Source organism: Buteo buteo, chromosome 4 (genome assembly GCF_964188355.1).
Source record: "Buteo buteo chromosome 4, bButBut1.hap1.1, whole genome shotgun sequence".
Lineage (NCBI taxonomy): Eukaryota > Metazoa > Chordata > Aves > Accipitriformes > Accipitridae > Buteo > Buteo buteo.
The window spans coordinates 1,713,445-1,737,151 of record NC_134174.1 but is presented as its reverse complement, the minus strand read 5'-3'; the positions used below and the strand labels follow the sequence as shown (position 1 = coordinate 1,737,151).

Here is a 23,707-nt window from a genome sequence, read left to right as displayed (position 1 = left end):
ACTCTCTCAGCCTGTCCTCATAGGAGAGGTGCTCCAGCTCCCTGATCATCTTCATGTCCCTCCTCTGGACTCGCTCCAACAGGTCCATGTCTCTCCTGTTCCGAGGACCCCAGAGCTGAAGGCAGTACTGCAGGGGGGTCTCACCAGAGCGGAGCAGAGGGGCAGAATCCCCTCCCTCGACCTGCTGGTCACGCTGCTTTTGATGCAGCCCAGGGTACGGGTGGCTTTCTGGGCTGCACATTGCCAGGTCATGATGAGCTTCTCGTCAACCAACACCCCCAAGTCCTTCTCCACAGGGCTGCTCCCAATCCACTCATCGCCCAGCCTGTATTTGTGCTCGGGATTGCCCCGACCCATGTGCAGGACCTCGCACTTGGCCTTGTTGGACTTCACGAGGTTCGCACAGTCCCACCTCTCAAGCCTGTCGAGGTCCCTCTGGATGACATCCCTTCCCTCCAGCGTGTCGACCGCACCACACAGCTTGGTGTGGTCGGCAAACTTGCTGAGGGTGCGCTCAGTCCCACTGTCCATGTCACCGACAAAGATGTTACACGGTCCCAACACCGACCCCTGAGGAACCCCACTCGTCACTGCTCTCCACTCGGACATAGAGCCATTGACCGCAACTCTTTGAGGGCGACCATCCAGCCAACTCCTCATCCACCGAGTGGTCCATCCATCAAATCCATGTCTCTCCAATTTAGAGACAAGGGTGTCGTTTCATAAAGACCTGGTCGAGGTGCAAATAACTTAACACAGCTCCTTTTTAGCTTTTTTATTTTTAGAAGGGGCAGGGAGGAGGGAAGCAGCAAGACGCTGCCGTTGCTGCCGAAATACCTCAGCGTTTGGGCAAAGGCGCCTCGCCTCCCCCTTCTGAGGGGAGCTGGTGGCTGACATGTGCGTTTGTCTTTTTGCCAAGGGGCTCAGATGGGCCTGTCAGTCAGTCAGTCAGTTTGTCAGTCAGTCAGTCAGTCAGTCTGTCAGTCGAGGCTAAGCAACCCCTACAAAATGGCGGCGCGGCTCCTTTAAGACACGCCCCCCTCGGCCCGGCTCGGCCCCGCCCCCTTAGCAGCAGGAGAGGGGGCGTGGCTCGGAGAGACGGAAGGCTCCCCCAGCGGCCCTAAGGGTGTAAGGGAGTTGAGTGGCAGCGCCGCGGCCCAATCAGATGCCAGGCATTGAGGCGGGGAGGCGGGTCTTCCGGCGGGAGCTCCCGCGGCGGTGCGGCTCGAAGGGAGGGGGGCGACCGGCGGCGACATGATTAAGAAGTTTGACAAGAAGGACGAAGAGTCCGGTACGGGGCTGAGCGGCGGGGCGGAGGGAGCTGGGGGGCGGGCTCAGGGGCGGGCATGGCGGCACGGCCCTGAGGGGAGGGATCGTTAGGCGCCCAGTGCGCGCCGCGGCCTGTAACGGCCGCTGAGGTGAGGGAGGGAGTAATGGCCGCTGAGGTGAGGGGGGGGTAACGGCCGCTGAGGAAGGAGGCTCCCACCTGCTTCCTGGTGCCCTGGCCTCCCTCGGAGCCTCTCCCGGCCCTTCAGGATGGCCCGCGGGTTGCAGGGCCCGCCCCGGTCCCCTGAGGCCACGCTCGGAGGGAACCGGTTTCCCGCAACCCTGCGGGCTGCAGCTGACGTTCTCTTCCCGCCCTTGCCTTGGTGAGGAGGAACGGCGCTTGCAGGGCTCGATCGGGGTCTGCTCCTTTGCCCCGTAGCGGGGCAACAGCCGTCCCTTGTGTTTGGGATTGTGTCAGGAGCGGTTGTGTGCATGTACCCGGCGGGCGGGAATAATACCCATCACATTAGGTATAGAGATGGTGAATGAAGCCATCACCTGCAGGTTTTCGCTCCGCAAAATTGTCTGGAAATTAAGTTCAGGTTGCTTGCAGTAGCCGATGCCGTCTTGGATTTTCTCTTGCTGCTGCTCAGAGGTCTTCTGAGCCACAAGATGTGCCCAGCTGCGCTGAGTTTCGTTTCATTCTCAGTTTCCTTCTGCTTGGGATGTGAGAACTGAAGAATAAATGAACCGAAAATGAAAAATTATTGCTGGAGAAAAAGGGTCAGAAGCAGTAGTGAGGGTTTGGAGGGATTTACATGTCTGTAACGGGAGCCCTGAGGGGCGGTTTCACTGTGAATGTGGATTAGAAGGCTGGTCTCCTCTGTATGCTGCTGACAGAGAAGTGTCATCTCCAAGAAATTAATTACTCTCAACGGCTGGGTCTGGGCTGTTAAAAGACTGAGACGTTACAGTATGGAGATAGTCTAGTGTGTTAACGATTTTGTGATGTGCAGCAGCCAGACTGTATTTGGGGTTTGCCAAGTAGCCCATTTTAGCGGTGCACTGATCGATAGATTCCTATTTCAGATCCTCAGCAGCAGCTCTTCCCTGATGTGTTCAGTGTGTTCTGTGCCTAAAGGAATAAAAACAGGAGACTGGGAGAAGAAAAAAAAAAAAAAGTAAATAGTTTTTTGTAAAGGAAGTATATAAGGCAAATTTACTAGTAAACACTTGTCTTCTTCCTCACCTTCTAGCTCTATTGAAAGTGCCTCCCCCCTTTTTTTTTCCTGTAACTCTGAATACACAACTTAAGAAGGTGATTCAAAGCTCTTGATGGAGCGCATCAGTTATTCCAAGAGGAGTGTCACCGTAGCATTGAGGTGGTTTTGTAAAGTTTAGGGGCTGTTCCTGCATGTTCAGTTCTGTTGGTTTTTGTGAAGAATGCATTTCCTTAACTGAGAGGGCTCTTTTGTTCCTCAGGTAGTGGCTCTAATCCTTTCCAGCATTTGGAGAAGAGTGCTGTGCTTCAGGAGGTACGAATAATCATAGTATAATACTGTTTAACATTTTTTTTCTTCAGTAAGTGTTAGCAGCTTAAGGAGGTTTTACAGCACTAACTCTTGGGAAATGTGAATGGCTAAGTTCAAACAGTTAATTTAAAATCACAGGAGATGTAAATTAAGTGCTCGTGAAGTTACTCTATGAGGGGTTTATGTATAGTAACTAGATTACATGTGACTTCTGCCTTCCATGTGGACATGCGGAATCTCAGGGTGTGGTTTCTGAAGAGTTGGCCTGCTTGTTTTCCTATGCTCATTCAGCGTACTCTGTAATAATGGGTTTTCCTGCTTCTCTTTGTGTACTCCAAGAATGATTGCAAGTGGTGAGGTGAACATGTGGTTAAATAATGGGGAATTTTGGTGGGTGCAAAGAGCTATAAGTAGGAACTTAATAATTTCAATTTTGTGTTCCTACAGACTAGTGCTAAGTAGTGGTTGGGCTACAGATGCTATGGAAAGAATTTTGTTATGCTTTTATTTTAAAGTATTTTTGCTAGTTCCAGATGGTAAACCAAGTCGTCCTTTGTTCATATTGCTGCCCATCCAGCAAACTAAACATGCATGAACTGAATGACAGGAATATGCTCTCTGGGACACATTTTTAGAATGAAAAAAGTTACACACTACTTGGTTGAAAACAAATTGCTTTACTTTTTATGGTGAAAGAGAAATTATTATGTTGGGTTACACTGTAATACAGTATTTATGCTATGTTTGTAGGCACGTATCTTTAATGAGACCCCTATAAATCCACGAAGATGCCTGCACATCCTTACCAAGATTCTTTACTTGCTGAACCAGGTAACTGTAATTCCTGCCCAGCCAGAATGAATATTCCTGAGGGTAATTTTTGATAGCTTTCATTGTGAAAATAGTTTTATACCTCTTCCTGTCAGACTTGGGAGGCAGCTTTTAAGGAGATCAGAAATGGACTGTTTATGCTGTAGTATTATGTTCTCCCCTCCGACTGTGCCGCTAAGGTGGCTGATATGTGTTATTGAAGCTTTTAAAACTTTTTTTTTCTGAGTGCCAAGTGAGAGCTGCTGGTTGGTCTGTGATCACCGCAGCACTGTGCAATTAAAGAGCCACTTGTGTTTGCCCAGCTAAAGTAGGGACAACTGAGGTGAGGTAAGAACATAGGCCAGGAAGTGATGAAGTGGTAGGTGTCTTTTTTGAGGGGGAGAAATTGGAAACATGAAAAGGAAGGAGATTTTCTTTAGGTATCCATATAGATCAGGTTTCCTGCATGTCAGGCAGTATTCAACATAGAGTTACGATCAGTTAGGAGGGACCTATGCTGTTCAGACTTAATTGGCACCAGTCATATTTAATTAGATCCCTTTTAAGCAAGGGGATCCTTCTTGTGAACAAGCATGACATAAAAACAACTGCTGACACACTGATGTCAAAAGGGGGAACAATGGCTACTTGACATTGTGGATGGCATTTATATTGAAACCAAGCAGATAGTAGTGGTAAACTTGGCATGTACTCCCCAGGAAGCAGAAGGTGAAGGAGGGACTGTTTCTCATATGAGAAAAAGTCTTCAAAGAAAAGATTCTTCGTATGTGAGTAGGTATTATAAGTGGGGGCTGAAAGGTGGAGGCAGCTGAATAACGATCATGTTTTTTCTCTCACTTCTTGTATGCAATTTTCAGGGTGAGCACTTTGGAACCACTGAAGCCACGGAAGCTTTTTTTGCAATGACCAGATTATTTCAATCTAATGATGTAAGTACCTAGTGCTTACCACTTGCTGCCTCCCTGGTTTTGTCTGGAGTGCAGTAATTACAAAACAGTTGGATGTTGGGATGTGGGAGGAAGGCAAGGCAAGTACTTCAGAGAACAAGCTCTGCATGCAAAGTACTTGCTGAAGGCAATTTGTGGTTTGGAAACAAATGACTGGATAATAACATACGGTTACATTTGCAGGTTGGTTTTGGTGGTGGGGTGATTTTTTTTTTCCTGAGTTGAATTACGTTGTAAAGAATGTCAATAATGACAGAAAGCCTAAATATACAAATCAGTATAATTTTATGATTGTTTCTTACACTTGCAGATAATCCCCATCAGCTTAACTCAAAATAGAATTTAAAAGTTGCCAGTAGATCAAATATTGCTATTCCCTAGAACAACTTGCTCTATTCATGAATCAGCATGGAGCCAAGGGATAACATCCTAAAAATGCTGGACTAGAGTTTGGACTTTGTCCAGTGTAAAGTCCTTCTCTAGTTTCTTTTGCAGAGAGTGTAAGAACACAGAGAAGTATGCTTCATGTGATGGGTCTCATTAATTTTTGTTAAAAATTAACTGGCACTTCAGATTTTTAGAGATATATCTTACTCTTCTCCTGGTTTGTTCAATAATGGGGAGTAAGGCTGTTACCCCATTATCAAACATGGTTTTGCTTGTGTGCTTCTAACTTTGTATAGAAGTGGGGAAGAGGATGTTCTATTTGAATGGTGTTCAGTTTGGAGGGACTATTTGGAGGGTGTTCTATTTGTTCTATCCCCTATCTGGATGAGGGGATTGAGTGCACCCTCAGTAAGTTTGCAGATGACACCAAGTTGGGCGGAAGCGTTGACCGGCTGGAGGGTAGGCAGGCTCTACAGAGGGACCTGGGCAGGCTGGATCGATGGCCCGAGCGAGGCCAGTTGTACGAGGTTCAACAAGGCCAAGTGCCAGGTCCTGTCCTTGGGTCACAACAGCCCCGTGCAGCGCTACAGGCTTGCAGAAGAGTGGCTGGAAAGCTGCCTGCTGGAAAAGGACCTGGGGGTGCTGGTTGACAGCTGGCTGAATGTGAGCCAGCGATGTGCCCAGGTGGCCAAGAAGGCCAATGGCATCCTGGCTTGTGTCAGAAGTAGTGTGGCCAGCAGGAGCAGGGCAGGGATCGTCCCCCTGTACTGGGCACTGGTGAGGCCGCACCTCGAGTCCTGTGTTCAGTTTTGGGCCCCTCACGACAAGAAAGATCTTGAGGTGCTGGAGTGTGTCCAGAGAAGGGCAATGAAGCCGGTGGAGGGTCTGGAGCACAAGTCTTGTGAGGAGCGGCTGAGGAACTGGGGTTGTTTAGCCTGGAGAAAAGGAGGCTGAGGGGAGACCTGATCGCTCTCTGCAACTACCTGAAAGGAGGGTGTAGCCAGGTGGGGGTCAGTCTCTTCTCCCAAGTAACAAGTGACAGGATGAGAGGAAAGAGCCTCAAGTTGTGCCAGGGAAGGTTTAGATTGGATATTAGGAAAAATTTCTTCACCGAAAGGGTTGTCAAACATTGGAACAGGCTGCCCAGGGAAGTGGTGGAGTCACCGTCCCTGGGGGTATTTAAAAGATGTGTAGATGGGGTGCTCAGGGACACGGGTCAGTTGGACTTGGCAGTGCTAGCTTAATGGTTGGACTCAGTGATCTTAAAGGTCTTTCCCAACCTAAATGATTCTATGATTCTATTTAAAAGTTTATTTAACTTTTAAGTTTATTTAACCTTTAAAACTTCTAGGAAGTGTTAATTCATAATTGCCATTGGGTTTAATGGTTTTCTGCAATACACTTTCACAGCAAACCCTTAGAAGAATGTGTTACCTTACTATCAAAGAGATGGCCAATATTTCTGAGGACGTCATCATTGTCACAAGCAGGTAGTAGAACCTACAGAAAACGTAGTATCAGAGCTCTGAAACAAGTAGCTGCATCCTAATATCTTTATTTTAGCTACTATGATTTTCTGTAATTATGCTTTATAAAGGATTCAGCAAGGGAAAACAAGTTGTTCTATGGTACAGAGTATGTGTCACCATATGCAATGTTAATTTCTTCCTACTGTGTTGTTATGCTCTTCTAAAAAAGCAAGAGGCTTGCCTAGAGTTTATCCATCGGTTGCTACTTTGTTTTGTTGTTGGGTTTTGCGTTTTTTTGTTTTTTTAAATTATTGGTGCTTGATGATTTTGTGAAAACTTAGGCTGTGACTGCTGTTTCATTTTGCTGTCAGAGCAGTTGGGAAAAAGTAGAGCAAAGCTCAGTTCAGTCTGCCAACAGAACTATCAATTTTTTTGACTACAGAATAGACATTACAGTTGCTGCAAGAGCAATAATTGGATCTGTGGCATGTGCTAAGCAATTGTTTTATTCTATATTTTTTTTAAAGCTGTTCAGCAAACTAAACTTTGCTATTATCTAAATCAAAATTTCATGTGGTAGAAAGACCACCGCCACCAAGGAGGAGAATGGCTGAGCTAAATAAACCAGGCCTATGGCAAAGCAGTATTTTGGACTATGCATTTTGTAATGTTCTGTATTTTCACAGAATCTGATGTTAATAATTTTCAAATAGCTAATTATTAAGAAGTTGTTTCTAACCAATACTCGAGCTTAGCAGTTACGTGGTAACAGCTGGAAGAACAGCTACTTGTGATGAGGTGAATGTCACAAAAGGGCCAAGGCATGGAGATATTAAAGAAGTCTTAACAGGGTGTCTTTGATCATTTTAGTTTGACCAAAGACATGACGGGGAAGGAAGATGTATACCGAGGCCCAGCCATCAGAGCACTCTGCAGGATCACTGATGTAAGTACAAATCACATCACTGTTGTGGGAGAGGTGATGAGTGTATTTAAAATAGAAAAACTACTCTCCTGCAGGATGTATTATAATAGTAATGGAACTGCTGCTTTAGGGAGGACTACTCTGAAACCTCTGCAGATGTGAGGAACTCTGTGGAGCTGTAGCACTGTAAACATGGAGTTAGAAGGCAGGAACTTTGGAGCTCTAGTGTCTGATCTGAGATTGCTTTGCTGTAGACTTTGATCATGTCACTGAACCTTCAGGACTGGGCAGCTGGTACTCATGTCTCCCTTGCAGAACTACACGTTTTCAGAATTACCTCAAGATTTTTTCTGAGGTCCTTTTGAATATGCTGTGTGTATGTTTTGCCTTATACTGCTTTTATGCTCTGCTTCTGAAGTATCAACACTTTTCTTTTTCCCTTTCATAGGGTACGATGTTACAAGCCATTGAGAGATACATGAAGCAAGCCATTGTGGACAAAGTCCCCAGTGTGTCTAGTTCTGCACTGGTATCTTCCTTAGTAAGTAAAGTAGTAGATTATTGTGAATTTGTTCATTGTGTTGTGGCTGGGAAGGCTAGTTTGCTGCATTTGTAGCTCTGCCTGGTCTTTGTTTTGTCCTTTCTTCATCTCCTTTTCCTTTAAGATGACTCTTCTTCATTGCCTCACTGGAAAATAAACAAAAAATAGTAGCAATGGAGTTTCCTTTGTCTCAAGCAGACTCTGTCTTCTCAAACTCCTTCTTTAACGTTTTCTTGCTGTAGACTACATCAGTTGCAATAACTTTAAGTGCAAAGTGCTCAGTCATCTCTCTATGCAGTTAGTGTAGAACATTAATTTCTCTGGGGAGGGGCCTTGTCTGTTTTGAAAAGTCAAGCACACTGATGACTGTGAAAGTGCTTATCAATTTGGTGAGAGTAAGTAGAAATAACAAGAACTAACATTGATGACTGTGAAAGAGCATATGAGTTCTGTAACAAGTAATGAAGCAGTCTGCTTTGTGCTCTGCAAAAAACAAGTCCATGAAATTGCTGTCTGATAAGACTGCAATTCAAGGTTGTTTTTGCTAATATGTAGTAGGAGGGCAAGATGAAGAAGTTTGCTGGTTTTTTCTCCCTTGTTTATGAGAAAAGGCTGGAAGAGATCTAGTTAGGTTAATACTTTTATTAAGAGGAGAATACAAGCGAAAGCATGGTAGTCTGAGACTGAGATGTAAGAAAAACAGTGGTATATAGGTGCATAGGATAAAGAGACTGGCTGCATTGGTAAATCAAGAAGGCAGAGCAGGAGGTAAGAGGTCCAGCTGATGCGGTGAAGTAGAGCCTGTGTTAGGACCCTGAGGGTGCAAACAAAAACAAAGCTGTATTAATACTGACAACTGCAGTCTTACTGCTGGACTAACTGTAGGCAGGTGAATTGTCCTAGTATTGTCTTCTGTCCTGTTTAAACATAAATAAAAACTCTCCAAGTTACTTTTATCTTTACTGAAACAAGTACGTCCATACAAAATATGTATTTGGGAGTTAATCTTTGTTACTTGTAGTATGCAGCAAAGCATTAGATTGACTTGAAGTCTTTAAACTTAAAAGCTGAAAACAAGGCTCATGGTACTTCACTGTGCTTCTAATGTTAGTTTGTCTGCAGTCTCAATTTGTGGCTTCTTCCAGCATATGATGAAGATCAGTTACGACGTAGTCAAACGGTGGATCAACGAAGCTCAAGAAGCAGCTTCTAGTGACAACATCATGGTGCAGGTATGTTTGAAGGCAGTTGCCGCAGGAAGCTCTAAACACACTACAGGGTTTTAATGGTATTCTGTGAGTTCTTGAGATAACCTTAGAAAAAGTAACTGGTTTTCCTTTTTCTCTTATTCTTTTAAAAACAAGAATTGTGACTTGAGGGAAACAACTGGACTGTTTCAAAAAACTCACGAGTATCTCCGTGATCCCAATGCAAGATTCTTAATTAAAAGCTGGCTCTTTAGTGCAGTCCTCTGCCCTTACCCTGCTAACCTTCTGATCGCTGGGATGCTGCTGACTGTTTCACAGTAGTTGTTGTAGAAGGGCTTGGAATCTGAGTTTTCAAAAAGCTTAAGAAATGATCTTGCTGCCTCCCAGAACACCAGCATCTCTTGTCTTGGCCTTCAGAAAATTTGCCAGTTGCTACAGGGGTTAGCCCAAATATCAGTAAGATATCCACATTAGCAAAATCTTTGCACAAATACTCCAAACAGCTGTGGAAATGAAAGTATTCTGTATGTTCAGTCAGTGTTACAGACTAACGATGAGAAACAAGTCTGCAAAATCAGCTTTGTTCTTGCCCAGTTAGCAGCTTCATTAAGCCTTACTGTCAATCAGTCTTATGGCAAAAAAAACCAAAACAACTTGGCAAGCAACTAGAAATGTCGCTTTGTACTTTCACTGTAAACGTCTGAGGATTTTTGTAAGGTCAGCTGTCATTTAAAGGCCTTGGGATATCCTGGATGTCGAGTGTACTAGAAATGCAAGTGTTATTGTGCAGCATAATTTAGTGAGCTGAAGCCTTTGAAGTTCTGATATTTAATGGGGAGAAAAGGGAGTAAATAACTTCATGGCTCTTTTTGATCTTCAGAAATATGTTGAGGCTGTCTTATGGTGGACAGGAAGGGGAAGAAAATACTGCAGATCTTTGTAACTTAGGAAACTCGCATCATTTGAGGTTAGGTGTTTCTGCTAGGAAACAGTGATTATTAGCCCTCTTATGTCTTACAGTCTGGCTTTTCCAACTGCAGTGTGTATTCAATACCCACACATCTATTTCTGATTTCCTAGTATCATGCTTTGGGGCTGCTCTATCACCTTAGAAAAAATGATCGCCTTGCAGTTTCCAAGATGCTGAATAAGTTCACTAAATCTGGACTGAAATCCCAGTTTGCGTACTGCATGCTGATCCGAATTGCAAGCAAACTCTTGAAGGAATCTGATGAGGGGTAAGTAAGAGGCAGCATGTGGATTACAAAAAAAGAATTACAGTTTGAGGTAAATGGTAGCTAGGAAAGTTGTTTGTTTTTAAAGTTTATGGAAATCTACACCCAGAACTAGTGTTAAAAGTAAAATACAGGTAGAAGCAGAATGCTAGGCTGAACTGAGTGGTGGTATGCATGGCAGTTGTGTGGTGGGGTTTGGATTTTTTTGGTGCCACACCACCAAAACTTAGCTGAGAGTAGGATTAAAACTGCAGAATAATCTCTGGAGAGGTTTTGTACTTTGTCTAGTTAGATGCATTTCAAATGCAATAAGGTTCTGCCTGTATTGTGGGGATATAAACAAAAGGATCTTTCCTATTCTGATCTCTCATACTAGCAGAGGAGGGTATAGTTATCTGAGAAACTCACCTTGTGATGAAATTCTTCTATCAGTGGAAATTTTTGTTAATAGTAAAGTATTTATTTCTAAAATGCAGCATTTCTAGCATGAAGAAGATAACGTAAAGACAACTAGAATAACAGTAAATAGCAAGTTTAGAGCTCAAGTATGAGTTGAGCAACATGGTGGTGTAGGAAACAGGAAAGCCAGTGCATTAGCTGTGCTTTCTGTCACGTTCTCAGAAATGCAGTGTTAGTGGTTTGTACATAATTCAGCATCAAGCTGTGAAATGTCTTCTGTTTGTAGCCATGAAAGTCCACTGTTTGACTTCATTGAGAGCTGTCTGCGGAATAAGCATGAAATGGTTATTTACGAAGCTGCTTCTGCAATCATCCATCTCCCAAACTGCACAGCCAGGGAGCTGGCACCGGCTGTTTCAGGTTGGTCATAGAGTCCTTTGTGCCATTGATGCAGCTGAAAGAAAGGGTGGAAAAACATGTCAGAGATAATACAGCATAACTAAAATACTGGACTCAAAACCTGAATTTTCTGATTGTCCCCAGGTTAGAGGGCTTTTGGATCCCAAGCACATTGATCCCATTTCCCCATTTCATCCAGGGCTTTAGACAATGGGCACTAGAGGTGGCTGCAGGAAGTTGGCGTGGAAGGGAAGGTAGAGGAGAACTTGATAGCATAGATGTGCCACAGGCAGCTATGCAACCCACCTATATTGATACAAGATGAACAACGGGAGGTTATTTTTAACTTGCTTGTGAAACTAGTGATAAGTTATGCATAGAGCTGCATGAATATTTAGCAGCACACAGTTGAATGTGGACACATTAGACTTTCCTCTCTATTCCCTTTCTTTGAAAGAGACCATATCTGGCTTTCTGCTGTGGTGAATTCTGACTAAACTATTTGCACCTCTCAATACCAAAGTGCTGGCACAAGGCAGTTTCCTTTTCCTCATCTGGTGTGGTCATGAGGGCTTTCACCTTCTGCTCCTCAGACATTACAGGTGCCTGGAGTTGCAGTACTGGGAGCTGGTTTTTGTTAAACAGTCTTTACTCTGTAACATTTTGTTTTGAGTTACTCCTCTTCATTATATATTTTCTTTATTTTCAGTGCTGCAGCTTTTCTGTAGTTCTCCCAAACCTGTCTTGAGATATGCAGCTGTTCGGACCCTTAATAAAGTGAGTGCTTCCAAAACCTTCTAAACAAGCATAAATCTCTGAGCATCAGAGGAAGCTAGACTTCAGTGCCTAATGGTGTGTTACTTAATGTAGAGTGACTGCTCTTACGATTACTGTATTTGGAAATACTTCATGCTGGAGAATTGGCTTTTCCATTCCAAATCTTCTGGTGTGACAGAAATCTTTTCTGCACTCAAGCTATGTTTGCTCATTTCTGGACCACAGGGCTATAACAAGCTGTAGTTGGATAACTTGTAAGCTTTCAGCTGTAAGGAAGCAGAGTCCTGGATATTTAATACTGCAAAAAGTGTGAATAGGATGTGCGTGTGAAGGAAATAACATCCTGATTTCAAAGCTGTGTGCTGCAACAGAAGCAGTTTGTGACTGTCAAACCCATGAGCTGTAACTTACAGTTAGAGTTCATTTGAAGTGCTGAGACAAAAGAACTTGAGCTTTGATTGCATCCTGCCAGCAGTCATGTGATGTATGTTTAGTTGCAAACCTTACAGAACAGAGCAGTACTTGAGGGAGCGGGGGAAGATTTAATCCTTGCCCCACTGAAAGCTTTGAAGTGTAGGATGTTATTGCCCCCATATAATTTTGGAATCTTTTCCTTTACAGGTGGCCATGAAGCATCCATCTGCAGTCACTGCCTGCAACTTGGATCTGGAAAACCTCATCACTGACTCCAATCGCAGTATCGCTACCCTTGCCATCACCACCCTGCTGAAGACAGGCAGTGAGAGCAGTGTAGACAGGCTCATGAAACAGATCTCTTCCTTCGTGTCAGAAATATCAGATGAGTTTAAGGTGTGGCATTGGAGGCCTCTGCTCTGTCCAGCTGCAGGTTTTTCTCCCATTCTTGTTATTATGAAGCTTTTCCCATTTGTTAATACTTCAGTGACTATAGTCTGATAGAGCAAAGCCAGCTTGAAATTCAGAAGGTGGAGTCCTCTGATTTCCAACTTAAATAGACTGTGTCATCTCCTCCCACCACTCCAAGAAAGGATAAATGTTGTTTCATGGATTCCTGGCTCCTGTGCAGTATCCTGCAAAACCTTGTACTGCCTTCTGGTTTCCTCTTTGGAGAGGAAGAGGGATTTTAACTGTTTTGATTGAGTCTGTATCACTTCAGTCTGATACATAGTTAGGAAACAGCGTGAACTGTAAATTTCTACCGAATTTGTCAAGTTTAGTCACTATGAACTCAGGTAGTAACTTGGTTAAGGATGGTAAGTCACTTGTACCTGTCCCTTTTACACCCTGGAGTTGCCTTAAGGAGCATAGCATGTCTCTACAAAGTCAATGTCTGCTAGTGTACAGTGGTCTTAAGTTCTTGTTTTTATGAGAAAAGGAAATACATATTAGACAAGTTTAAAATTGCAAAGAGTTTTAATGACAGAATGTAACTAGTTAAGTTAGAATTAGGTCAGGATAGTCACAGGGCAGAGGAAGGGGGGGGAAGCCTTTGAATTAATGTAGTCTGTCATAAATTACAGTCCTTCTAGCAGAGCCAGGTCTTGCAGCATGCTAGCGCAAGGTTGTTAACACACTCGTGCTGAGAGTCCACCACCTGATTTTATCCTTCTGATACATGAATTTAATCTATCAAGTTGACAACTTGAGATAGTAAGAAGCCTGTATTTTTTCATGGAAAAATAAATGCACATGACTAACGTCCTTCTCTGTTATTTTGCAGGTAGTGGTAGTACAGGCTATCAGTGCTTTGTGCCAGAAATACCCTCGGAAACACAGCGTCATGATGACCTTCCTCTCCAATATGCTCAGGGATGATGTATGTGTGAAACTTTCTTTGTGTAGTAATTGGCAGATAGCTCTGATAGATGGTATGAAGGGTCTCTTCTGTCTAACATCAGTGGGTACACAGCAATGATGGGGCCTGACTGATTACCAAGACCTTGCTGATCTTGTGGGTTGGACCTGCCTGAAATGTGCTTATGAATGTGCTTAGAGCTGGTACATCAAAAACTGATCTGAAGAGATGCTCAGATGATGTGCCTATATGGGTCAGAGGGGACTGGAAAGACCCTGTTAGGTCATCCAGTACCCCTTCTCTTTTCTCTTTATGTACAAATGCTTGTTTTTCTCAATGGAAAGAATTAATTGAAGCGTGAGGGGAACTGAGCAGCGCTGTGGACTGAGCTCCGCCTGCCGGGTCAGTGTCCTTGATTTTCCTTTCCCAGGGTGGCTTTGAGTACAAGCGAGCCATTGTGGACTGTATAATCAGCATCATTGAGGAGAATCCTGAGAGTAAGGAATCGGGCTTGGCTCACCTCTGCGAGTTCATTGAAGACTGTGAACATACTGTCCTAGCCACAAAGATCCTGCACCTGCTGGGAAAAGAGGGGCCGAGGACTCCATCCCCATCCAAGTACATCCGCTTCATATTCAACAGGGTGGTGCTGGAGAACGAGGCTGTGAGGGCCGGTAAGTTCAGCTCACGTGCTTGACGGTTTCATGTCTGAGCTCTGCTGGAAATCTCAGAGCTGAAACTGGGTTTGGACATGGGAGGCAATGGTTACTCCACAGGCACTGCGAAGATCTAGCTCTTCTATGCATCAGCTGTGAAGGTGATTTTTATCCTGCAGTGTGTTTAAACTCCTCATATCATCTTAGCATCAGCACTCGGTCCTCCTGCTTCACAGAACATAAGCAATATATTAGCTTTCTAGTCCCTTCTTTGAATGCCTCCTAGAAGTCGAGAGGTAATACATGAGGAAAGGATGCTGTTAGTTCCCATAATTGTCTGCTATAGATTATTGTCTCTATGGAAATCTCTCTCACAAGATAAGGATTCCTCCTTGGAAGCATGTTGCAGACTGATATTTCCTTCCTGCGGAGCCTTTACAACAAACTCTTTAGAGTGTTCAGCCTATTTTCATACTTGGGACTTGGCATTGGAGTGATATCAGCATTGGCTTGATCTCTTTTGTGTTAGAAGAGGAAGTACTGCTGGGAGAGAGGAAGCAGAAGGAACTCACAAATATAGTATGGTCCAGATTGCATTTGATTTTTCGTGACAGCTCTTTTGGACACAGTTTTCCTAACTGTGACCCGGGAGCACATGAAGAGCATCCCCCACAGAGTGTACAATGTCTAGAAACTTTGTTGTAAAAATATGGGTTCTTTTTTAACCACCAAGGCCATAAAGCTTGTACTTCCTTATAGAGCTTTCTCTTCTTCCTACATGTGGAATTTCTTCAAGCTGATGCTGTGCTGAAATTAGATTAATTTGGAGAGGCAGCTCTAAGTGGCTGCTGAGGGGTTTCAGCTCCTTGCAAAGTCATTGGATGCAGTCTGGCCCTGGTCACCACTGGATGCATGTCACCCCTGTGTGTGAAAAACAGATTTATCTGGGGGTGAGAGCTACAGCTAATGGCAGAGGGGCCAACAACTGGAATAAGCCATGGAGCTTGAAGTAACCTTATCCGATAAAGAGTTCTCCAAGAACAGAGTTGCAGGGCTGTTAAGCTGGTCTTGTTCTGTTATTCCCTGACATGAAACTATTTCTGTTTGAAAATATGGAAATAGTTTAGTCTTTCCATAACACTAAGAAGTTTATGATGTGGAAGTGAAAACCTGTGTAAATTGGAACTTCAGGACAACAGTATGCACAGTGAGAATGTGTTTCCGTATAGCTTGGGCACCTCTGACGTCTCCCCGTTTTCTTTTCTAGCTGCTGTAAGTGCGCTAGCGAAGTTTGGTGCCCAGAATGAGAATCTTCTTCCGAGCATCTTGGTGCTTTTGCAGAGGTGAGTGGGTATGGCTGTGTATGTGCTAAGCTTGTTGGTGATGCTGGGCAGTCTGTCTCCACAGAAGAAGCAATGTCAGACCAGGTCAGAACTTGCACTGGCATTGTCACAACGTACCAGTTGAGGAGTCAGGAGATGGCTGTCTTCCACCCTTCCTTCCTGGCCAGAGGGAGCGTAGCACTGCTGAAGATAAGCAAATGAAAGATACGATTAGTCATAAAACATCTGATAGTAATCTGGTCTGAGAACACTCTTCAGTGGGTAATAAATCTCCAGTGTTCTAGTACATTTTTTTCCTCCCTTGAGGCAAGAAAATATATTTTCATGTTACTCATAAATAACATTTCTGTATGGCTGAGTAGTGATCTCGGGTGTTCCCATTTCACAGGTTCGTGTCTCTTGTTAAGACTATTCAGCCTCCTTAAATTGTCTGTACCATGAATGTCATGTTCTTCATTTGTATAGCACTATAGTGTAAACCTATGCCATGTCGGACCTCTGTGGTGAGAGGAATAATTCAAGTTATGAAGTGCTTCAGGCAGAAGGCAGCCTCAGTGTAGGTGCAAGTAAATTACAACTGCAAGAAGTCACTGGAGCAATACAAGGAGGGAGAGAAGTTGCCAGGAGGGAGAGAGAATCTCTCCGTATAAACCACCTGCTATAATTGAAAAACTAGGTGAATACTTGAGCACACACCCATTTTTTCAGTCTGAAATAGAAAGCAGCTTTAACATGTTTATTTTTGTAATCTATGTCTTCTGCCTTTTTTTTTCTATTGTGAAAGAATGCTGTAAAAAAAAAAAAGTGCAACCACATGGTGCCCATCAGAATTATTAGCCATAAAATGTGGGTGTATAATCTAGCAAGTGTCCATGGTGTTAACAGTTTACATACTCATCTCCTTTAATCTTAGTTTTCTGATGTGACACCTGCAAATAAACTTCAAGTTAAACTTCAACTACTGTATTGTATGAACACTCTTTTTGCATAATTTGAAAATCTATTGAGGGCACTCAGACTATCATTGCAGTATCAAGTCCAGTCTTCTCAGTGCTGTTTTTTAGCTCAGCTCTCTTGATGTCCTGAGCTGGCTGACTGCTGTCCTCTTGTTCCCCAAAACAGGTGCATGATGGACAGCGATGACGAAGTTCGGGACAGAGCAACGTTCTACTTGAATGTACTGCAACAGAGACAGATAGCACTGAATGCTGCCTATATTTTTAATGGTCAGTGACAGAAAGGAAAGAAGTCTGAGCTGTTATTTCACATTCTGTATTATGGGTGGGCTTTTTTGATGTAAGAATAGTTTTCTGTAATGTAACTTGGGTCAGAATAACTAGAAAGGACAGAACTGTGTGGTTTTTTCTGGCCCTAGGATTTTCCTGTGAAGTACTTGTGCTAACTGAGAATGGTAGATTTAGCAAAATATGAAAAGGATTGTCTAGGAAGTGGAACAGGAATATGGGATGGGTTTTTTCATCATCACCTCTTCCTTCACTTGGGACAATTTTCTTAACCTTTGCTCCATCTTCTCCATTCCAAAATGAGGGTGACGCATTTTGTTGCAAGGACTGATTATAAAAATGTTTTATTGTCTGTAGTTGAAAGTTCACACAAGCAGAGTATTTAACATATTTAAGACTACTGCAAGAGAACTTTTCTTGAGTGAGCTGTTTAGACTGCAGTACCCTCTGGAATGGCAACTTTCTGTGTCCTCTTCAGAGCAGGTCTTTTTTTATCCTATCCAGTATCTTAGCATGTGTGTGTGTGTTTACTGAGAAATGAAAGTGCTTTAACTAGCTTTTTATTAGCCAAAGTCCAAAATGTATCTCTCTAGCTGTAAACTCTAGATTCTTCACAGGAGTTTTTCTCTGCAGCCTGAACCAATGGACGGGATATAGAGAAGAGCTCTTTAAATAATCTTCCTTGTTTATATCTCAAGAGGAAGGTAACCAAGACACAGAGAAGTTTTTCAGACTCTGGCATCTTGCTGCTTTTGGTGCAGTGGGCAATCCAAAATTCGCACTGTTCAGTTGTGAGCCCTATATCCTAGTGATTGTAGGCCTCGTGACAGTTCCTGCTATTAAAACTGAATTTTTCTGTCTGTGCTTCTGCTTTGCAGGCTTGACCGTCTCTGTTCCTGGGATGGAGAAAGCCCTGCACCAATATACACTGGAGCCTTCTGACAAACCTTTTGATATGAAAACAGTTCCACTGGCTACTGCACCAGTCTTTGAACAGAAAGCAGGTAACACTTGGGCTTCATTTAAATAGGCTGTAGGCAGGCTATAAGCATTCAGGTTGCCGTAATGATGACGTCTGTAAACTGGCTGCCATCCTAGTAGGGTCAGGCCAAGACTGGAGGTGGCTCAGCCAAATGCCATACAGGTTACGGTGTCACTGGCTTTGCAGAAGCAAGCCTACCTGATCTTCACAGATAAAGGAAGACAGCACTTCTTCCAAAGGAATATGGGTTGGCAAGAATGTCATTATTCGTTCTGCTAATCTTGCTATCACAGAGGAGTTTGTACACAAGCAGAATTTATTAGTTCATAGATGTTTGAAAAAAACACATTCCAGAAGTGCTTAGTCACTCCTCTGGCTTTCTTCCATGTTCTTCCACAATTCTTGCATTTTGACATCGCACAACTTTTTAAGAAAAGGTTGTTTGGGTTTTTTTTGTTTTTTTTTTAAATCCCTTCTCCTCCTTCTTCCAGCTTTTTTTGCTGGCTATTCTGAGCTAAAGTGTGATTTCTTCGTCATTACTAAACACCTCTCCTCTCCTTACAATCCAATATTGCCTCACAGAAGATATTTCAGTGTGTGTGTGAGGAACCGGGCTGGCAATGGTTTGCAGCAGAATGTGTGAAACACTATAGGTTAAGGAATTTTTAGTGGAGATACAATGGCACTTAAAACTCCTGCATGGTGTAGTTGATAGCACAGTGTCTTTGCTTTCTTCTTCACAGAGATTGCCCTAGTGACCAGCAAGCCTGAGAAGGTTGCTCCTTCACGTCAGGATATATTCCAAGGTATGAGAGATCGACCAGTGGGTCTCCAGCACTTAAAGTGTTGGGATGATTGCCGCAGGTCAGGTGGGAGCAATGAACGAGCTTGTCACTAAGTGTCTGTCATCTTCTTTAACTTTCTGCACAGAACAACTGGCAGCCATTCCAGAGTTTAAGAGCTTGGGTCCGTTATTCAAGTCTTCAGAACCAGTGCAGCTCACAGAAGCAGAAACAGAGTATTTTGTTCGTTGTATTAAACACGTGTTCACAAATCACATTGTTTTCCAGGTAAGAGAAGTTACACGCTTTTGCCAGGGTGCAATAGGAGTTGTCCCTCAACTGGGTGTAGCATAAATAGTGTTGTTGCTGTGCCCTGGAGAGGACAGCCTCTCTCTTAAGGGAGTTGCAAGGTAGAATGAAAAGGCTGTGTACTGCTTGCCTCAATGATCAAAAAAGGATGGGGGTTATGATCCCATCTGTTAAAGAATTCTAGTAAAATTGGAGAGAAGAGCCATTCAGTGAGAACAGCAGGTTTTATCAAGGATGCAGGGTGTCTGCTGTATGCCGTGGAGTATTGTAGCTGATTTGGGGAAAAAATCTTGATTAGAAATGTTTCTTCTGTGTTCAAGTCTTTTTCAATTTATTCTTCTGCAGTTTGATTGCACAAACACATTAAACGATCAGCTGTTAGAGAGAGTCACTGTGCAGATGGAGCCATCGGACGCTTACGACGTGATCTGTTGCATCCCAGCGCCCAGCTTGGCTTACAACCAGCCGGGCATGTGTTACACCCTTGTCCAGATTCCCCAGGATGACCCCACTGCAGGTACCCATTGGGAGGGAGTAGTTCTGCATTGCAAATCCCTCAAATGAAGTTTTTGGAGAACACATAATAAAATGTTTACGGTGTGGGATTTGGCAAGTGTATACTGAGATTCTAGCACCGTTTCTTTCTCATGTGTCACATGTGCTGGTTTTTATGTAGAACCTGTGTTTGCGCAAAATAGTATGCACGCTTTTTACAAAATACCTACTTTTTAAATAATCAGTGGTAATGGATGATTAAAAATGGGATGTTAGAGGATTGGAGAGCATGCAGGTAATAGAGGACAGGTATTAGAGGAAATGGAATTTACTACTTTGAATCAATGAAAGGAGCACCTTTGAAAACATGGATGTTTGTTGGTAGCATTCAAGAACAGAATCAGTAAAAGGAAAATGCAAATAGGAGAAAAATATTAGTAGTTTGGGCCTCTACATATTTGACTAATGCATTTTTTCCTCTCTAGAGAATTAGAATCAACTATGAAATGTAGGAATGAGATATTTTCTTGAGCATAAAACTTCCCTTTCTTACTATTCACACCTGAAAGAAACTCCATTGGATTTGCATTTGGTTTAACATGACTCAGCTCATCAGTGGGGTGGATTTCTTGGTTATTGCTTTAATACCAGGAAAGATTAGAACTAGTCTGAATTCCCTGAACTGTGATTTTTGGATCATAATCCACTTGTCAGAAACCCTTGCAGAGTTCCTTCTGGTAGCTAATGATGACTGGATCTCACTGCAGTGCTCTGCGAGTCAGCAGGCCTGTGTTTGTTACACTGTGGCCCTGGCATACTTCTCTTCCAAGATCCTCTTTTGGCCACGGCCATGTCTATACCTTCTGGGGCAAAGCTGAAATACATTCTTTCTGGTCCCTTTTTGGGAAATGAGGGCTCAAGCAGAAGGAACTGCACCACTAACCTATACAGGCTTTTTCTGTCCTCCCCAGTTGCTTGTACTTTCAGTTGCACAATGAAGTTCACTGTTCGAGACTGTGACCCAAACACAGGTGTGCCAGAAGAAGATGGCTATGACGATGAATATGTGGTAAGTTCAAGACCTGGGTTTTTTTCCTTGTCACTAATTCTGAATACACATGGCCATTGGATTGACAGTTTCCTTGCAGATCTGAAGCTGATAGGAGAGAATGGCAGGCCTGCCTGAAACAACATTTCCAAAATACTGTAGCTTGTAGCTTTAGATCCTTCCCCAAAACTTTGCTTCTGCCAAAAGTTAGTTTAGCTTTAGTGCCCTATGGAGATAGATTTGTGGGGACAGACAGGAGGGAAGGAATAACTTCCATTGTATGTTTTCAGGACTCTGGCCCAATCTTTCTTTCCATCCCAAGCATTTGCACTTCAGTTTATTGCGTTCGTGTTACCAATCACTGAAATACAAGTCAGATCTCAGGAAAGTGCCTGTCTCTTGGGCTTGGAGGAAGTAAAGGCTCCTTCTGGATTCTGAGAAAGTGTCTCTCCTCAGATGCCCAGTAAGGGCTAGAATGGGCTTTGACTCACAGAGTGATTGCCCCTTTTTCTCCTCTCCTTTACTCTCACAGATGTTTTTGTGTAAATGTTTTTAAGCTTTACAGATGACCACCATAAACACTGTATTTCCTCTCTGCTTTTTAGATGCTATTATTATGTGCTTCTCCTGAAATGAAAGCCAGGCATGTCAGAATTGTCTTGGCAAAATCCTGCTGTCTTTGTCTTTCTTTCCCTTTCTAAGATTGGGATCGTTTCTGTAACTGCCAGCTGAAAATCTCCCTTGCTTTTCTGTCAGTTGGAAGATTTGGAGGTGACTGTGTCTGATCATATTCAGAAGGTTTTAAAGCCTAACTTCGCAGCTGCGTGGGAAGAAGTGGGAGATGACTTTGAGAAAGAAGAAACCTTTGCACTTAGTTCAATTAAAACCCTTGATGGTGAGATGATGTCTCCTCGTTTATTGGTGACCCACATAGTAATCCCAGTAAATCTGCCGTGCTGGGGATATATTTAGTGTGGTAGGAGGAGAATTTGGTGCCTTCCAATGTGACATTATGTCCCAGCAACAAGGCTTTGTGTTGCAATGTTGGGATTATAGTGAGTGGAAGCTTGGCAGTGCTCTCTTGCTTGAGGCTGGTTGAAGGGAGGGGTGCATTCCTAGACTGTTAAGACAGCAGAAGGGACATGGCAAGGTAGATGTGGTGGTGGGGCTGCAACCAAGGTAATGAATGGAAATGGTTAAGCCACATGGGTGCTTAGAAAATGTTCTTTGATTGTAAATAAGTTCTCACAGAAAGCTTGGCACCAACCTGGAGGTAATTTTCCTCTTCAATCTCTGAATGCAGAAGCTGTCAATAACATCATCAAGTTCTTGGGCATGCAGCCCTGTGAGAGATCAGATAAAGTGCCAGAGAACAAAAATTCTCACACGCTCTACTTAGCTGGTAAGTATTCATGCTATTGAACTCGATGTTTCCATGTCCCTGCAGATTTTTACAAAATGAAGGAAAATCAGGAGATTCTGCTCTTATTTCAAGGGTTTTTTCCTCTGTAGAAAGCTGAAGTGAACCAGCAAGTTGAATGCAGCTGCTGCTAACTTGGAGCCCACTGTTGCAGGTGTACTCAGGCTTGGTTCTGTGTCTCCTGGAATGGAGGTATTCTACATATAGGAATTGTAGTGAATCCTCTGAATGGAGAACTTCCAGAGCAGACACCTAACTAAATTCCTTGCCTGAGGTTATCTCAGAAGGGGGACCATCTTGTTTTCAAGTTCCTGTCACTAAAGACACATCCTGAATTGGCCTGCAGTACCCACAACTTATGTTCGGTGACTGTGCTCCAGGCTTACAGTTTTGTGCAATCCCTGGAAGTGAAGCACTCTACAAAACTTTGTTGCAGTTGTTCATTGCGGTTTTGTTTTAATATGACTGAAAGGTCGGATCTCAATTTATTTCAGAGGCAGAATTGGTAACTCCAGGTCTGTCTGCATAGTGATGTTGAAGTGGGACTGGAGGTGGCTCATCCTACAGTCTGAGTTGCCTCCAGGAGTGCTACTTCCAAGCCCTCTAGTAGAAGCATAGGAGGGCTATTCCTCCCTTAACAGCAAGGGCACTGAACCAATGGACTGTGCCTTCATGGCAGAATTACAATATGTGTTGCCTTTTCAAACTGGAAGTGAGCTTCAGCTACCCACTTTCTAGTTTCTACCTATTTTAATCAGCCTAGCCCTCCAGCAGCACTTGCTGACTGTGTTTAACTAGGACAGTATCTGTTACCTTCAGTCTTGGCCGATTTGGGAGTTTTGGTGTTTGGTGGTTTGGGGTTTTTTTGTCATTTCCCCCCTCTCTGCAACTGGCCATAGACTGAATCTGTCTTGCATACCAGGTTGTTGGCTTCTGGGTTAGGACTAGATCACTGAGCCTCTCTCACAGTAATCTCTCAAATGTTCCTTTGTCCACAGGTGTATACAGAGGCGGCTGTGATGTGCTGGTAAGGTCCAGGCTTGCACTAGGAGATGGCGTGACCATGCAGGTGACGGTTAGGAGCAAGGAAGAAACACCAGTAGATGTCATCCTGGCTTCTGTAGGCTGAGTGTTACAGCACATCGACTGTGGTGGAAATCTCCTTTGCAAGCACCAGTTGGCTATTTGCCAGATATCAAGCAGCCTGTCTGTCCTTCTGCATGTAGTTTTTATTCCTCAATTTGGTAAATATTTTGTATGATGTTACAGTAGTGGCAATAGTGGCTGGCTGGTACTGAGCCTTTCCCGTGTCCCTTCCCTCATTGTCACTTCAGCATTCCCGTCTAACTTATTGCATCTCTGGCCACTTGCAGTAGAGCAGGGAACATAAAAGATGCAGGTGGTAAGAAAATGGAATCAGACTTTTGTCAAAACTGATTTTTATTAACAGAAAATAAACACTGGTCCAAGTGGTGGAATTCATATTAATTACTGTTAATAAAATAGAAATTTCTTGTTCTAATTCTGTCTGCTTCACTACAGAAAAAGTAGCCTATAATGGCTGTTTACTCAACAGAAGCCCCTTATTCTTAAAGGGATGCTATTAAATTTCAAACATAAGCGGTTAAAAACCACACAAAACCTGCAGTGTCTGCCAAACTGCAAATTTACAATGTCTTAATGATTGTCTCCTTTGTTCTGCACAGAAAAATCAATGTGCAGAGAGAGAGAGAGAGAT

General features: G+C 43.4%; 1 protein-coding gene across 3 annotated transcripts; it reads left to right on the top strand.

Annotated features, from left to right (window-relative positions):
• Nucleotides 1-1,157: 1,157 nt before the first annotated feature.
• On the top strand, nucleotides 1,158-23,491 carry COPG2 (COPI coat complex subunit gamma 2). 3 transcript variants are annotated; one of them, XM_075024544.1, is made up of 24 exons: nucleotides 1,158-1,291; nucleotides 2,749-2,801; nucleotides 3,549-3,629; nucleotides 4,487-4,558; nucleotides 6,374-6,453; nucleotides 7,303-7,378; nucleotides 7,806-7,898; nucleotides 9,044-9,130; nucleotides 10,187-10,344; nucleotides 11,027-11,160; nucleotides 11,849-11,916; nucleotides 12,538-12,726; nucleotides 13,616-13,711; nucleotides 14,121-14,364; nucleotides 15,614-15,689; nucleotides 16,812-16,915; nucleotides 17,812-17,937; nucleotides 18,659-18,721; nucleotides 18,846-18,985; nucleotides 19,352-19,523; nucleotides 20,473-20,570; nucleotides 21,306-21,444; nucleotides 21,853-21,951; nucleotides 22,968-23,491. In XM_075024544.1, the coding sequence occupies exons 1-24, from the start codon at nucleotides 1,255-1,257 to the stop codon at nucleotides 23,096-23,098; spliced, it is 2,616 nt and encodes an 871-aa protein (XP_074880645.1). In that variant the 5' UTR covers nucleotides 1,158-1,254; the 3' UTR covers nucleotides 23,099-23,491. The 3 variants fall into 3 exon arrangements, with proteins under 3 accessions (XP_074880645.1, XP_074880646.1, XP_074880647.1); XM_075024545.1 differs by lacking the exon at nucleotides 22,968-23,491 and adding an exon at nucleotides 22,062-22,960; XM_075024546.1 differs by lacking the exon at nucleotides 6,374-6,453 and having other exon boundaries at nucleotides 1,265-1,291.
• The last annotated feature ends 216 nt before the right edge of the window (nucleotides 23,492-23,707 follow it).

Excerpts from the sequence above, each read along its gene's own strand:
- COPG2 (XM_075024544.1), top strand. The coding sequence starts at position 1,255 with ATGATTAAGAAGTTTGACAAGAAGGACGAAGAGTCCG. Across the intron at positions 13,712-14,120 it reads CCAATATGCTCAGGGATGAT|GGTGGCTTTGAGTACAAGCG; the intron begins GTATGTGTGAAA and ends TTCCTTTCCCAG. Across the intron at positions 18,986-19,351 it reads CAAATCACATTGTTTTCCAG|TTTGATTGCACAAACACATT; the intron begins GTAAGAGAAGTT and ends ATTCTTCTGCAG.